This window comes from Mus pahari, chromosome 1 (genome assembly GCF_900095145.1).
Source record: "Mus pahari chromosome 1, PAHARI_EIJ_v1.1, whole genome shotgun sequence".
Taxonomy (NCBI): domain Eukaryota; kingdom Metazoa; phylum Chordata; class Mammalia; order Rodentia; family Muridae; genus Mus; species Mus pahari.
This window is the reverse complement of record NC_034590.1, coordinates 158,574,180-158,589,066: the sequence shown is the minus strand read 5'-3', so window position 1 is coordinate 158,589,066 and position 14,887 is coordinate 158,574,180. Positions and strand designations below refer to the sequence as shown.

The following is a 14,887-nucleotide window of genomic DNA, read 5'->3' as shown; positions in this document are numbered from 1 at the left end:
ACTGAGCGTGGAGGGGCAGCAGGATACATGCCTATGCACATGCTAGCAAGCATGTGGACGGAAGACCCTTCATGGATGTTGACCCCCCCCCCCCCGCGCCATGTGCCAAGTGTGATGCTTAGAGAGCTCCAGATGAGCGAGCCAACTTGATCCTTATCGGCTCTCTGCCGTCAGACCTTCCCAGCCTTACCCAGAGGCCATCTTAGGCGCTAGGCAGCAAGAATGGAGCAGCTTCTAGCTTTCGCCTAGGACATGTCTCTCCACCACCACTATCCCGACAGCTTTCCTGGCTTCATCGACCAGGAGCCCAGATCAGCCTCACCTTTCCTAGGCTCTCTGACACTTCCGTACCCACTGCGGCTCCAAAACAGGCCTGTACTCCACAGTCCTCTTTCTCCCTACAGTGCTCCCTATCGGTGCTCACTGAAGGCCAGGTAGGCATTGAGCTTAGTTAAGCTGGAACAGCCTGTTGCTCATCTCCCTGAGACTGGCGTGACCAACTCAGTGGCTCCACTGAGCTCTGAGTGGCCCTGGGCTCTGAGATCCTAAGTTCCCTCATCCCACAGCTGCTCCATGAAATCTCCAGACCCATAAGGCCGTGGGAGGTCACTGCCCTACTGCAGCTCTCAGGATCAAGGAACCCAAGAAGGGAAAGTGAGGAGTCAGTCCAGTGAGACGAAGCCACATGTCTCGTCTGAGGCACCAGCTGTGTAACCTCAGCCAGCCATTTCCCTTTGGGGCGATGTCTCCCTCCAGGATGCGTGTGGCTCAGCCTCTCAGACACCTGAAGCCTCACATCCTCTGATGCCTGGGCACATGAGGTTTAGAGGCCAAGCTGGAGGTGAGCCACCTGGATGGTGGTGATCTATCACCTCCTCTCAAACAAGGGCTCCGGTCCCTGAGTTGTTAGGTACTACAGGAAGATAAAGAAGGAAGTGAGAAGAGAGACAGAAAGTGGGAGCAAAGGCCTCTCTCTCAGGGTCCTGCCGCCTCCCCGCAGGACTTGCCTGTCTGTCCGCGCTACAAGCCTGCCCTTCAGACCAAGAGCAGGAGCATCCTCAGAATCTCACATAGGGAAAGAGACCGAATCTGTAACCACAGAAACCATTTTTCCAAATGGGACTTATCCACCCATCGGTCCCCTGCCAGGCTCCTGGAGGAGCTGAACTCCACTCTCCCCACCCAACACACCAACACATATACACAGGCATGCCACCATCGCAGGGTGGACCACAAATGTGTCCACTTACAGTAAGAACAACACCGTGTCTCTTTGATAAACAAAGACACACCGCATGGGTGCCCAAGCGGGGACTCAAAACACAACTATTGCATCTGTGGACACCCAAAACATGACATTGTGCACACACAACAGATAATCCCTATATAGAGCGCAGTTCTGGCCCCTGCCCTTCACTTACTCTTACTAAGCTATCCGTGCTTGAAACAAGCCCCAAAACCCAAGGCTTTTGAAAATGCCATCGAGGGCCATTTGACGATATCTTTGAGGGCCCAAGCAACCCCTGTAGAGTAAGAGTATCCGTGGGAAGCAGCCAGAGTCTGTGCCTTCCCCTAGCTCCTATTCTCCTTGCAAAGGCAATCACTATGCAGAACCGGAAGGCAAACATGGCCGTGGCCGTGTGAGGACAGATGGCTGGATCCTGGTAGATGCAGGCACGCCCCTCCACATGTTCTTACCCATGTGATGGCAGCTGAGGCGACAGCCAGGGCGAGCAGCGAGCAGCGGGAGAGGGGCCTGACTTGACAGGCAGGGAGTATGCAAATGAGACCCTTGGTTAATGCTCAACTATGGCTACCCAGCCTAGATGTCCAGCCAAGTATGTTCCTGTCCCTTGGGACATGGGACACCCAAAGGACAAGGACTCTGTCTTGCCCTGGGCCCAGATGGCTTCTCTTGAGTCCTGGCGTCTGTCCTCTACTTTGCACCCTCTTTTCATGGAGACCCACATAACCACGTCAGTCACCTTGTGAGAGCCGCTCCCATGAGTCCTACTGACAAGTAGGGGCAAGATGTGGCCAGCCCCGTCCCTATCAAAGCCAGGCCATCTATGAAGAACGTGGGTTCGGCAGGTCTTGGGGCTTCATGCCCTAAGGTTGTGGATTGTGTGCTCCAAGGCAGTCAAAGGACAGTAGCCACATGCTTCCAAGGGCCTTTCTGTCCTGCCCAGTCCCCAAGCCTGCCCAGGTCTGACCCCAGTGGAAAATGTCAGCTGGCTCCAGACCCTTTGCCAACAGTGAGCCCCAGCCACAAGCAGGCAGGCCAGGCCTATGTCAGCCCATTCCGAGCTTCAGGCCACAGCCCAGGTCCCTGACACTGCCCCAGCAGGCTCCAGATTATATGTTTTCTAGGACCTTCCAGGCCCAGGACAAAATTCATTTCCTTTTCAGAGAATCAACAATCTGCCTTTCCTACATCTTTTCCCCTTTATTTTTAAATTAGAAACTACTATCCCAATGTCCAGAGTCTGGACGAGTGAAGCCACCTGGCTGCGAGCCACCAGCCATGGATTTAAAGTGGTTTCAGCCACCACTCTCGCTCCTGCTTTGGTTTCTCTCAGGCTCCCCTAAGCCCAACAGACTCGGCAGATGGAAGGGGCCTATGTCCAGTCTCCTGCCTTGTGGAAAAGGTCACAGGCATCGAGGTAGGGACTCTGACTCCACACAGTTTGTAGAAGAGCCCAGTTCCATTTCCAAGGAAGGGTTCCCCTTTGGGTCTGCTGTCACATTGGCCATCTTGCTCCTGAGACCGTCGAGCCAGGCAGTCCAGAAGACAGGAGTCCAAGCAAGCAGGAGCCTGGCAGATAGAATGCCAGCTAGCCTGCTTCCTTCCCCTCCGTCCCCTCCCTGATTGTGGGCCTGCCAGGAGCTCATCTCCTCTCTGGGAGAAGCAGGTCAGGCTCTGTGGGGGCTGACCCTAGCACACCTGAGTGCTTAGGCATAAGCTGACACAAGTACACACCCACAGATATCTCTAATGGAAACTCACAAGCACAGACACTTGTATATACACATGGGGCACCCGAGCATCTCTCACGGACTACCTCCAGGACCCACAAACTGGCTCCCCAGTTGTCTAAGTGAGATTTGCCTCGGTGCCCACGAATGGCACATTTCTGATGCCCAGGACCTCACATTCCACCCAGGGAGCTGTTCCATAACCTGGCAAGAGCACAAGGCCACCTTGCAGGGAAAGTCAGATGTCTGACCTTCCAGCTTTCCCTACCTCTGTCTCCAGTCACAGTGACAAACACCCAGCTACCACTCCTACACATGCACACAGCCCCAGAGTCCACCAAAGAGTGACAGAACAGGACATGACTAAATCCTCCTTCCCAATGTCTCTCCACTCCAACCTCCCAAGTGGTCCCCAGGTTTGGGGTGGGTGAAACCACAGACATCAACTGGGGCCTTACCGTGGATAGTGTTCCTTGTGATCTGTCCCCCCATCTCAGGCCGCTGGCAGCTTGGCCACCTCCGTTTGGCCGGCCAGCCTCGTCACCGAGCAGCCCTGGCCGCCAGTTCCCCTCCTCCTTCCCCCCCTTGCCCTCCCTGGAGGCCAGCCGGCATGGCAGGGCCAGGCGGCCCCTTTTGCACCCCCACGCTCCCTCTCCCTCCCGCATGGACACGCCTGCCCGCCAGCCAGCCGGCCACACACGCACACCCCCTGGTTGTGCTTGCTGCCTCCAGCTCCCACCCACTGGGAGCCTCCCCCACCTCCGAGCTGGTTCAGGCAAAGGGATCTGTCATGTTTATTTACATAAGGAGGAGGAGACTGGAGGCTTCCTGAAATAGCCAAGCTCCAGAAAGCGCTGGAGATGCCCCAGCAGAACACACACCGTACACAGACAGACACACAGACACACACACACCACACACTGTCCCATGGAGATACACACAACACCTCCCCAGTCATCCAAGCCAACAGCCAACGGCCATTCAATCTTCGGGGGACATCTTGCCGCTCCATAAGATAAGGGATGAAGCAGGCTGGGATGGGAATAGTATTGACTGTATGACTGTATCCCTGACCTCAGGGTACCACAGTCAAGCTAGGGAGCATAAATGCAAAAACTCACACCATTTCCGTCTTCTTCCAGACTCTGTGTTAATACCTGGTAAGGTTTAACTCCTTCTGTCCTCAAAGGCTGACTGACCTCTGACCTCAACATCAACAGGTACCACAAGCACCTTTGCAAGGCCAGAAGTCTATGAAAAGAGAGTTAACCAGAGATAGCAGGGCTGGGATGGGGTGCGGGGGGGGGGGGGGACACAGGAAGTGTGCCAGAATCCAGGCTTTTACCCCCAAGCCAAGTTGTCTTTTTTAACCACACATACTCACACACTTGCACAGCCACACTAACTCACACAGAATGTCTGCATCATGCCACGGGTCTACGAACACAGACACACGTGCTTGTGCACATGAACACGCCTCCACAGACGCGCTCCTAAGCGCCAACCGCTGTGCCCACCTACCCCTCTCCTGCCCCAAATACTACATGCATTCTCCCACAGACTCACTTAGCCTCTGGAGGAATCTTAAGGTGCAGGATCTGGCACCCTGTACCTTGGTGGCCGGAAGAAAGCACAGAGAAAGCACGGACGGACGGACGGACGGACGGACGGACGGACGGACGGCATGAGGAAAATCCTTCTAGCCCCAGGTGGCAAGCCCAGATTGCCATCAAAACAGCAAAGCCATTCACTGAGGCTTCACAGTGCATGGGACAATGGATGGTGTCTGTACCGGGAGGTAAGAGCTGTTCTTAAACCCATTTTACAGAAAAGAAGGTATATGTCCTGAGAGGCCAAGAATCTGCCTGGGGAATCCCAGAATGTCACAACAGAGCCAGGACTCCAGCCTAGACAGGGATAGGAAACACACTCACTACCTGCCACACTCTCTTCAGGATAAACACCTCTACCAAGACGGCGGGAGAGTTCCTATCTCCCAAGCCCTGTCCTGCCCAAGCCAGGAACTGTGATCCCAGAGAAAGATGTGGGTGGGGAATCAGGCTAGAAAAAAAGAGCTGGGGGAAAGATTGGGATGCTGTTCCATGTCCAATGGAACTCAGCTATGCATATTGTGAGACGCTCAAGACACTGCTGCTGCCTGTGCACCCCCAACCAGAATCTGGCTGAAGGACAGGGAGAACGCACAGGGACTTTGTGTTTGCGTGTGTGAATATCTGTTAGATGTGTGTGGGGATGCGCTCGTCTGCCCATGCATGTGGAGGCCCGCAGTTGACACCGGGATCTTCCTCAGTCACTCTCCACTTTATTTCCTGAGACAAGATCTCTCACTTGAATCCAGAGCTCACCAACCAGCTAGTGTAGCTAGCCACTTCTCTAGCCCCTGTCTCTGGCTCGCAGCTTCTGGGACTATAGGCAGCCACCAAGCCTGCCTAGCTTTTACATGGGTTCTGGGGGTCCACACTCTGGTTCTCACGTTTGGACAGTAAACACTTTGTTCAATGAGCTGTCCCCTAGATTCTACCTGCCTTTTAATGTACTTATCTTGGGCCTTGCTCCACTAGCCTTTCCCATAGGCAACCCAGTCTTCTCAAGGCTCAGCATCCCACATAGCAGCCTCCCTTATCATTGGCTCCTGGTTTCTTCCCACTGGGAATAGTCTCTTGCCACCTGCCCAGGACTGGGGGTCAGGGATCCTTTCAGGAAGCCTCCCTGGGACAGCAGGTAGTTGCTAAGTCCTCATTCTTGGAACTTGCCATTCCTCTGACCCCTGTAGCTATGTCTCTCTTAATGTCTTATTCTGCACAACACAGAGACAGCCATGAGCTATCCACGACCTATGTGCCCCAGCTCCTCCTGAGCAGAGCTCACCAACCTACAGTTACTGAGCATCTAGTACAAGTCAAACACTAACTTACACAGTCAAGATGAGACGTGATCCACAATAGGCAGGTCCTAACTCTCGTGGATCAGGGAGGAGCAGACATTTCTCAATCAGCCACAATGCAGAATATAGCAACACTTTTCTTAAAAGGTGCTCTGAAACCAAGGATTCAGGTTCTAGCAAGCTTGAGGCAGGTTTCCCTGAAAGCTCAGAGCAGGGTAAGATTTGCAGATCAATGTCTCTACCACGGAGGTGGGTCAGGAAAACAGGCTGCTACAGAGAACAGATGCACAAGTGCACAGGTCCAGGGGCTGTTGGGAGCCCAGCATATCCCCAAAGCAAGGCTGGTATGGATAGAACTGGATTAGTAGGAGAGCCATAGGGAAATTTTCTCTTAGCAAGCAAGACTAAAGCTAGGGAATGTCACAGGGGCTGGAGGAGCAGAATGAAGACCAGGCTATTTCCCTGAGAGCACCAGGGAACCCTCGCAGGTTTCAGCAGCGAGGCAACAAGACCAGACACACATTTCCAAAAGGTCATTCTGCCATCTGGTGTGGGGCACTCGTGGGAAGAGACAGGGGCCAGGACAGAGAGCAGCAGCATCCGGAAGGAAGGATGGAACCAGCACCTGGCTGGACCTCACACCCACCTCTGGCCTCACATCAGGAAAACAGTTCACAGTAGAATGGAGTACGTGCAACAGGACTGGGTCTGGTGTGGTGAAAGGGTCAGGGAATCCCTTCACTTGGGTAGTGGGAAGAAAAACAAAATAGAAGCTAGGATGGTGTTGCACACAGCAGCAGTTCCAGCACCTGGGAAATGAAGGCAGGGCTATCATGAGCTCAAGGCCAGCCTGAGCTAAAGATCAAGAAACCTGTTTGTTGGGGTAGGTAGGGAAAATTGAGAATTAGGAACCAAGGTAGCCCCAGGCCTTCTAGAACAGTACCACAGAACAAAGGGGTCTCCCTTTCTGGATCTCGTTTCCCACAAATCTGCTGCCCTGTTTTCAGAAGGAAGTAGCAATGTCCTGTACCCTTCCCCAGAGCAGTGGAAGTGGCACCCCTTCTTCAGGGTGGGACGGGCAATACATCCCCAACTAGTTATTATTCACTGGGGTACCACACACGCCTCCACTTAATGGAAGGATTCTATTTACTGAAAGGGAAGAGCCAAAAAACACTCATTCACCGAGCAAGCTTCGCTGTGCTACACCACGAACCAACGGGCAAGCAAGACTCAAGCCCTCACCCCCTCAGGGACAGGGCATGGAGTCATGGTGTGAGCCATGCTGGCGTTGGGGAGGGGACTTCTGTGGCCATAGGTGAACAGCTCAGTGTTTCCACAAGCACACTGCGCAGAAGCTGTGAATGGAGTTGGGGTACAGAGTGTCTTCCACAGGCTCATACGCCTGAGCACTTGGCCCAGCTAGGGGAGCTGCATTGGAAGGTTCTAGAGCCTTTAAGGAAGTGAAACCTTGCTGGAGGAAGTGAGTGACTGGGACCTGGCCTGGACATTTTGTAGCCCAGTCCCTCTTCCTGTCCACCCTCCACTTCCTAACTGAGGAGGCAAATGTGATCAGCCAGCAGGTGGGTCTGCAGCTCGCTCTGGCTTCCCACTGAACTGTAAGCAAATACCATGTCTTTGCTTACACGCACTCGGTACCCCAATATACATGTGGGCAAAATACTCGCACACATAAAAAAACTATATATATATATATATATATATATATATATATATATATATATATAATTAAGTTGCCTTCTGTCCAGTATTTTGTCACAGCAAGAAGAGTAACCAATACACAACCCTGTGAGCAAACCAACCAAGGCAGCTAATGGTGTTTCGATTGGCTCAGTGCATACATACCCTGTGCTAGGAAGAGGGCTAACCTCAGCTAACTCCACAGCATCCCTTCGGGAGTTCGGGCTCACCCTCCCTCTGCAGGACATGAAACTGAGGCTCAGAGCGGTCATACTGAAGGCAGATGTAGTCTTCCTCCCCTCCCCAAGGAATAGCAACTCCTCTCTGGCCACATTTGGGAAATGTCAATCCCCTGGGTTCTTTGAGTCCATGTAGCTGTCAAGACCCTCCTCCTAGACAGCCAGTTTTCTGTCAGGGATGTGGCCACTGATGAGCTTGCTGCGCTCTCCTGCAGCCCCTCGCCCATGCATGTGGACCACAGGCACAGGACTTAGCGGATTAGACAATCAGACTGGAAAGCTGGAGGAGGGTGTGTTGCGAGGCGGGGGAGTCTGGGACAATGCCATATGGAAATTGAGGGTAGATATAGCAAGATATAGATATATATGAGGACATATATGAAATTGCCAAAAAATAATTGTAAATCTTCTAGGAGGCTGGAGAGATAGCTCGGCAGTACAAGGCACTGGCTGCTCTTCCAGAGGTCCTGCATTCACTAGTCAGCAGCCACATGGCAGCTCACAAATACACTTAACTCCAGTTCCAGGGAATCCTACACTCCCTTCATGGCTTCTGTAAGAGCCAGGCATGCATGTAAGCAAAATACTCGTATACATAAAAAAGAATAACAATAGCCAGGCAGTGGTGGCACATGCCTTTAATCCCAGCATTCAGGAGGCAGAGGCAAGCAGATCTCTGAGTTCCGGACTAGCTTGGTTTACAGAGCGAGTACCAGGACAACACAGAGAAATCCCCCCTCTCTCAATATATATACTTTTACATACACATACACATATACATGTGTGTAGGAGCACACACATTCAAACACAAGTGTAAAATTTAAAAAATTAAATATACTTTTGATAAAAGAGAGAATAAGTTTAACTCAAAAAAAAAAAACAACAAAAACAAAAAACAAAAATAAATAAATAAATAATAAATAATAAGACCCCGCCCAGCCAGCCTTAGCTTCTGTGTGCTTCGCCCTGTCCCCAGTTTCCCCATCCTCACGGGCTCTCATGGTACGGTGCCCAGATCAACTCTTTCTTCACCTCATCCTCTCTCATCCACACTTCCCACGGCCTGGCATCTCCCCCTCTGTCTACATCTGCCCTCTCAGAGCTGAAAGTCAAGGGCAGAGCCCTTGGAAACCCTGTAAAGGAAACGGATTCCCAGGCTGAGAGAAAAGCGCGTGGTGGGCCCAGCCCTGCCCTGAGGCAGGCAGAGGAATCTTGAGCCCACCTCCCACGTGCAGCAAGCGAGGCTCAGGAGAGCGTGGGCTTTCCCAAGGCATGCTGGGTAAGGACTTGGACTCAGGGCTGATGTCTTCCATGACTGGACTCAGGGTGACCTATAGGCAAACCCAGTGTGCAGGTAACAGCCTGAACTGTCTGAAGGAAGGTGAATACATTCTCATTCATGAGACCGGGGAAATAACTGCGTGTGGAGAAGTCAGAGAGAGTCCAGCGGGGAGGTGGTGGAAGGCAGCTCCTTATGTTATCGTGTTTGAGGTTTTGGTTTGGTTTGGTTTCCATCAGGAACAAAGGATAATTTGATTGAGGTGATGAGTCATCTGGTATTTAGGGCTTAATGCTGATCTGCCAGGGCCATCCTCCCTACCCTGACCGATTAGGCTGGGCCTGAAGAATGAGGAGCCCGGAAGGCTGCCCCCAAACTCCATCTATATCTGGACCCAAGAAAAACACAGGTCACTAGCTGGAGTCTGAAAGAGAGGGACGGAGATGAAGCAGGGGCACAGACTACAAGAGCTGCACAGTGCAGAGAAACCGGAGCCATGGAGACCAGAGGGTGTCCTCTGGGACAGGTGCCCTGAGCAGTGACAGCTGCCAGCTGCCCAGGATGATGGGAACACAACAGGTGCAGTGCGGGGGTGGAGACTGAAAGGGAATCTAAGCAAACAACCTGGAGTTGGGTGCCCCTCCCAGCCTCAGGCTCACTGCCAGCAGCACCCTCTGAGACCCTCACAGGCACAAACACACCTGCCCACACTCCCCAGCTGCCCTGGAGGAAACCGAAGCTCCACCATTCATTCCAAGCAGAAAAGACCCGAACACGGTGGAGGGCCCCAGATCCCTGTTCCCAGGGAAGCACGTGTCAACTGGAAGCCACAGGCACCGAACCCCAGGAATGGCAGATGGATGGACCCACCTCTACCACGTGGAGATTGGGAGCTCCAGTCTAGTGGCCATACAAGTTGGCTCTGCCATCATGTAACAGGGCGAAGCACCAAACTTCTCTGAGGTTTTGCGGTCACTCCTCTAATAAGGACAGGCATGGCAGTGGTGCTCATGAGAAGCAAGAGACACAACCTCTGCAAGGCAAGCTGCCTGACCACTGTCAGGGCTGCAGGGGGAACTAAGGACTGCAGAGGGAACTAAAGGATCAAAGGCCCCTGTCCCACCCAGGGAAAGGAGTGACCTCCTGGGATGCTGGGTATGAGCACAGACTGTGTTCCTCCAGGGAGAGATGGGAAGCCAGCTTCAGGAAGCACCATTCCCTGTCACCAACATGTACTCAGCTCTACACATGCCTCACCAGGCAAGGCTCTAAGCTTTGCATGTGTACTTTTACACGCCTGCTATATATGCGAATGCCAGAGGGCTGGCCAGCAGCCAGTTCAGCTAAGAAAGGAGATTAAGCATTGTCCCTTGTCACCTGGTCAGTGCTCTGGGTCTGGTCAGAGTGGAATGAATTTTAAAACTGGAAGCCAGCCCTTGTCTCTGTCACAAGGGATAAATCATCAGTTGGAGTCCATAAGATCTGTGTACACCATAACCTTTCTGGTTAAGGTAAGGAAAGGAAGATGATAAGGACTTTCATAGGGGGAGGGAGAAAGCGGGAGGACACCAGAGTGATATAGGAGACAGGACATATGTGCTGGAACGAACCTCGTGTGCCTGAGAGGCAGACCTGCTGGATTATAAGCAAAACTGGCAGCTGATTCAGGGAGGATAAAGACCTCCTTTGCATGGAGGAGCCTCCCCCATCCCTCTCTCCGTACACAGTCACATGCTCATTCACGCATACACACAGCACCCCAGATCTGAGGATACCCCCTGAGTCTCCTGTAGCCCTGTACCTTTCTTTCCTCAAGCTGCCTGCATCTCTGGCTTTGTCCTTCTTGTCCCTCCATGGTCTGGTTTGCAGAGGATAGCAGAGCTCAGAGCCAGCTGAGGCAGCCCCCCACTTGCTCCTGTATCCTGCATCATCTCTTTCTCCAAATCTCTCCCTCAGACAATGGGCAACAGCAGGTACAACATCGTGATGGCCCAGGACCAACAAGGGCTGGATGACTCTAGGATTATACACTCCCAGGAAAGCCACTGGCAGCTAAATGCCAGCAGTCTAGTGACTCCAATAGTTGCTGCAACCACTGAGGAGTCTGTGGTGGGGGTCTGGGGAATGACTCAGAGAAGAAGGGGCGCTGAGATCTGGCTTCTGAGTGTTTCTGACTACCTAGTTTCAAACCTCAGGTATCTATACTTTCTTCTAAAAAACGGGCTGGGAAGGACAATGCCTGCTTGCCAGAGCAACAGGAAGAAGAAATGAGGCCCCAATACAGCATGCCCAGAACAGCCTGGAAGGCCAGGAAGTGTGGTCTAGGTGAGCCTGGGTCATAACACTACATAAAGGCTCTATCATGTCCCCATCTTACCAATGAGGAATCATGGACACAGAATGGGAAACAGCAGAGACTTGGCTTTAAACTCATGTCCATCTGCCTAGGTACTTTGGCCTCCCCCCTTCCCATCTGGGAGACTCTCCTGAAGGGCTTCTATGCCCCCTAGTACCTGCCCTCATATAAAAATAAAACAGGAATCAAGATAAATGAATACTGCTGGTGGCTAACTTTTGTTGTCAACTTAACAGGATTTAGAGTCACCAGATTAGATTAATTGTGGTGAGATGACCTATTCCAAATAGGGTGGTACCACTCCACAGGCTGGGGTCTCAGATTTGTTAAAACTCAGAAAGCAGGCCAGGCGTGGTGGCCCATGCCTTTAATCCCAGCACTTGGGAGGCAGAGGCAGGCGGATTTCTGAATTCGAGGCCAGCCTGGTCTACAGAGTGAGTTCTAGGACAGCCAGAGCTATACAGAGAAACCCTGTCTCGAAAAAAAACAAAAACAAACAAAAACTCAGAAAGCAAGCTGAGCACATTTGTCTCTGAGTCCTGACTGTGGATACAATGTGATGATACAAATGTGTGGATACAATGTGTTGATACAAATCCAACCACCCTTTTGCTCCCCTCACCTAACTTCACTGGCCTGAGAGACAGCATCCCTTGCAACAGTTAAAACTTAGAAATATAAACCGGAATAAATTGCTCCCTCCTTAGGTTACCTTCTGTCATAGCAATAAGAAAACTAATACATAAACTAAGAAAATTACATCTGCCACTATCATCTTTAAATACCTGCCCTGGGCCCCAGAAGGAGAGGCCATCCCTGGGAACATAGTATCCTCACTGAGAACACTGAGGGCTTGAGGACACGGAACACTTGATGCAGGTTACACAGGTACAAAGCAGCTAAACTAATATTAAGACAACTCTAAGCCAGGCATGATGGCACAAGCCTTTAATCCCAGCACTCAGGAGGCAGAGACAGGCAGATCTTTGGATTTGAAGCCAGTCGGGACCACAAGAGAGTCCCAGAACAGCCAGGGCTACACAAAGAAACCTTCTCCCCCCCCCCAAAAAAAAAAAAGATACACATCAGCTGACATTACCCAAGCACTTGCCCCTGCTGTGTGGCCTCAGAATAATGACTCAGCTCTAAAGAGCTACAAGTCAACTCCTCCTATCCTTGAGCTCCTCCCAGAGCGCCAGCCACGCCATCCTGACCGGAACACTTACTGGCACTTTTGCTGCCTGTGTAGAGTTGACAGGTTGGCCTTTCTGTCTATCAGGACTTCTGGTGGTTCCTGAGCACCTCAGGAAAAGCTTGGTCCCTCTGGGAAGCATTCAGAACTCTCTAAACTGACCCCAACCCATGCATCTGGCTTCATTCCCAGGATATCCACCCTCCCACCAAGTATTTCACACACGTGAGCCATGAGCCCTGCCCATGCAAAGCAGGCTAGCCCAGCAGGGACTTTCCCATTCTTGGAGCAACATGGGAACTCAGCATCTAACTTGGTGGTTGGTACCCATGGTTCTGCCAAGAGTATTTTACACAAGCGAGAAGAAAACAAAGAGCAGAATAGAGGTGAGGCTGTGATGGGTGGTGTACCATCCTGGCACTGACTCATCTCTCTCCTCTCCAGCTTCCGTGCCCCCTGTGGCCCCTTCGGGTCCAGTAAGACCCCAAAGTGACAGATCAACTGGCCTATTATCTCATAGCCCAAAGGGTTCGCCTGACATGTTGGCAAGCAAGCCTGGGCCTCACTAAGAAATAGCCAAGAAGCTAAGCACCCAGTGTGTCCTGCACACTGAGGAAGCTGAACGCGCAGCCCTGGCCGACCATCGTTCCTGCAGGCGGCAGAGGCATGTGTGCCAGCCCCCTCCACCCGCTGCAGGACTCCAGGGAAGAGCCTACCACCTACCACCTTTCCTAGGTTCTCCTGATTAAGGCGGCAGTGGGAAGAGCACCCCCAGCCCCTCTGCAGGAACCATTTATAGCAGCTTGTTCAAGCCCACATCTGAGAAGAAAAAAGCCCAGTGGTTGCCTGTGGCTTCCCAGTCCCTCTTTTTTCTCCCCCTTCTTTTTCTCATTTAATGATAGGAAGCTGAGCTCAATAAAAACCTCTCTCCTTGCTATTCCTGGCAGGAGGCAAGTCGACTGGGGACTAAGCAGGTGACCCTCTGGTGTCAATGGGCACAAAGCCTGTTAGCTCCCATGGGCTCATTCAGCCTTCACAGAAACTATAGGAGGCTAGTCCCATTGGACAGATGAAGAAAGTGAGGTTTTAAGAGGCTTGGTGCCTTGTTTAAGCCACATTTTTCCAGCAAGACTATCGAAGACATTGTGGCTGACTCCCAACATCTGTCCTGGACCAAGACGGTACTGATGCTCAAGCCTGCCTCCCCATCAGTATCACCTTTGGAAATTAGAGAGTGACTGATACCCATACCTTATCCAGACTGATGAACAATTTCTGGGAAAAAGCCCAAGCAGGGGCAGCTTGGAAATCTGTTTCTGTGGGGTTGGGGATTGAACTCAGGGCCTGGCATGTGTTAGACAGAACTCTACTGATCCACAATCCTAGTGTTTGATTTTGGGAGATAGGTTCTCAGTATGTTGCCCAAGCTGGCGCTGAACTCATCATGTAGTCCAGAATGGCCTTAAACTCAAGGTCCTCTTGCCTCAGCCCTGCCCCTGCCCCTGCCCCTGCCCCTGCCCCTGCCCCTGCCCCTGCCCCTGCCCCTGCCCCCATTTCCAACCCCACCTGCACCCTGCTCTCACCCCCATCGCAAGTGCTGGGATTAAAAGTGCATGCCACCATACCTACACGATGACAGGGGTGGTTTCTAGGGCCCTCCAGATGGTCCATGTGCTGCCATCACTGGTTCATGACAGTCACATTGCTCTATCCCTCTAGCCAGTGACTAGTGACCACGTGACCCACATCTAGCCCATGAGGCATGGCGGGAGGACTGCTGGAGGACATCTTCCACATACACACTAAATAGTTTCCTTGCTCTTCAGAAAAGGGTCCCGGAGAAGTAAGCCTCTTCGCTCCAGAGACTGCGTGTCTGGTTGGGATTCTTGTGATAGCCATGACATATCACTAGACTAGAAGCGAGCCCTCCCAGAAGTGGCAGAGCTGTCCTGGTTCACTTAAATTTTTCTCACTCCAGATATCCCATTTGTGTCAGGAATTTTCACTTCCCACTGGTAAAACCAGTCCAGAGCAGAGTTTGTCACTCACAACAGACAGCCTGAGATGGTTACTGAGAATCCTATATATATAAAGAACTCTCGAACTTCAACAATAAGAAAACAGCCCAACAAGACGTAACGGACGCCGGGCGTGGTGGTGCATGCCTTTAATCCCAGCACTTGGGAGGCAGAGGCAGGCGGATTTCTGAGTTCGAGGCCAGCCTGGTCTACAAAGTGAG

At 52.1% G+C, this 14,887-nt stretch overlaps 1 protein-coding gene across 2 annotated transcripts in view; it reads right to left on the bottom strand.

The window, feature by feature from the left end:
* Nucleotides 1–14,887, bottom strand: part of Neurl1 (neuralized E3 ubiquitin protein ligase 1) — a 78,652-nt gene that overhangs the window by 26,806 nt on the left and 36,959 nt on the right. The window contains exon 1 of one of the 2 annotated variants that reach the window (XM_029545258.1): nt 3,435–3,523. The exons of the other annotated variant lie outside the window; for it this stretch is intronic. Within the exon in view, the coding sequence (XP_029401118.1) occupies nt 3,435–3,468 (34 nt within the window). The 5' untranslated portion in view covers nt 3,469–3,523. Of the gene's footprint in view, nt 1–3,434; nt 3,524–14,887 lie in introns of those variants that run through there. 2 annotated transcript variants of the gene reach the window in all.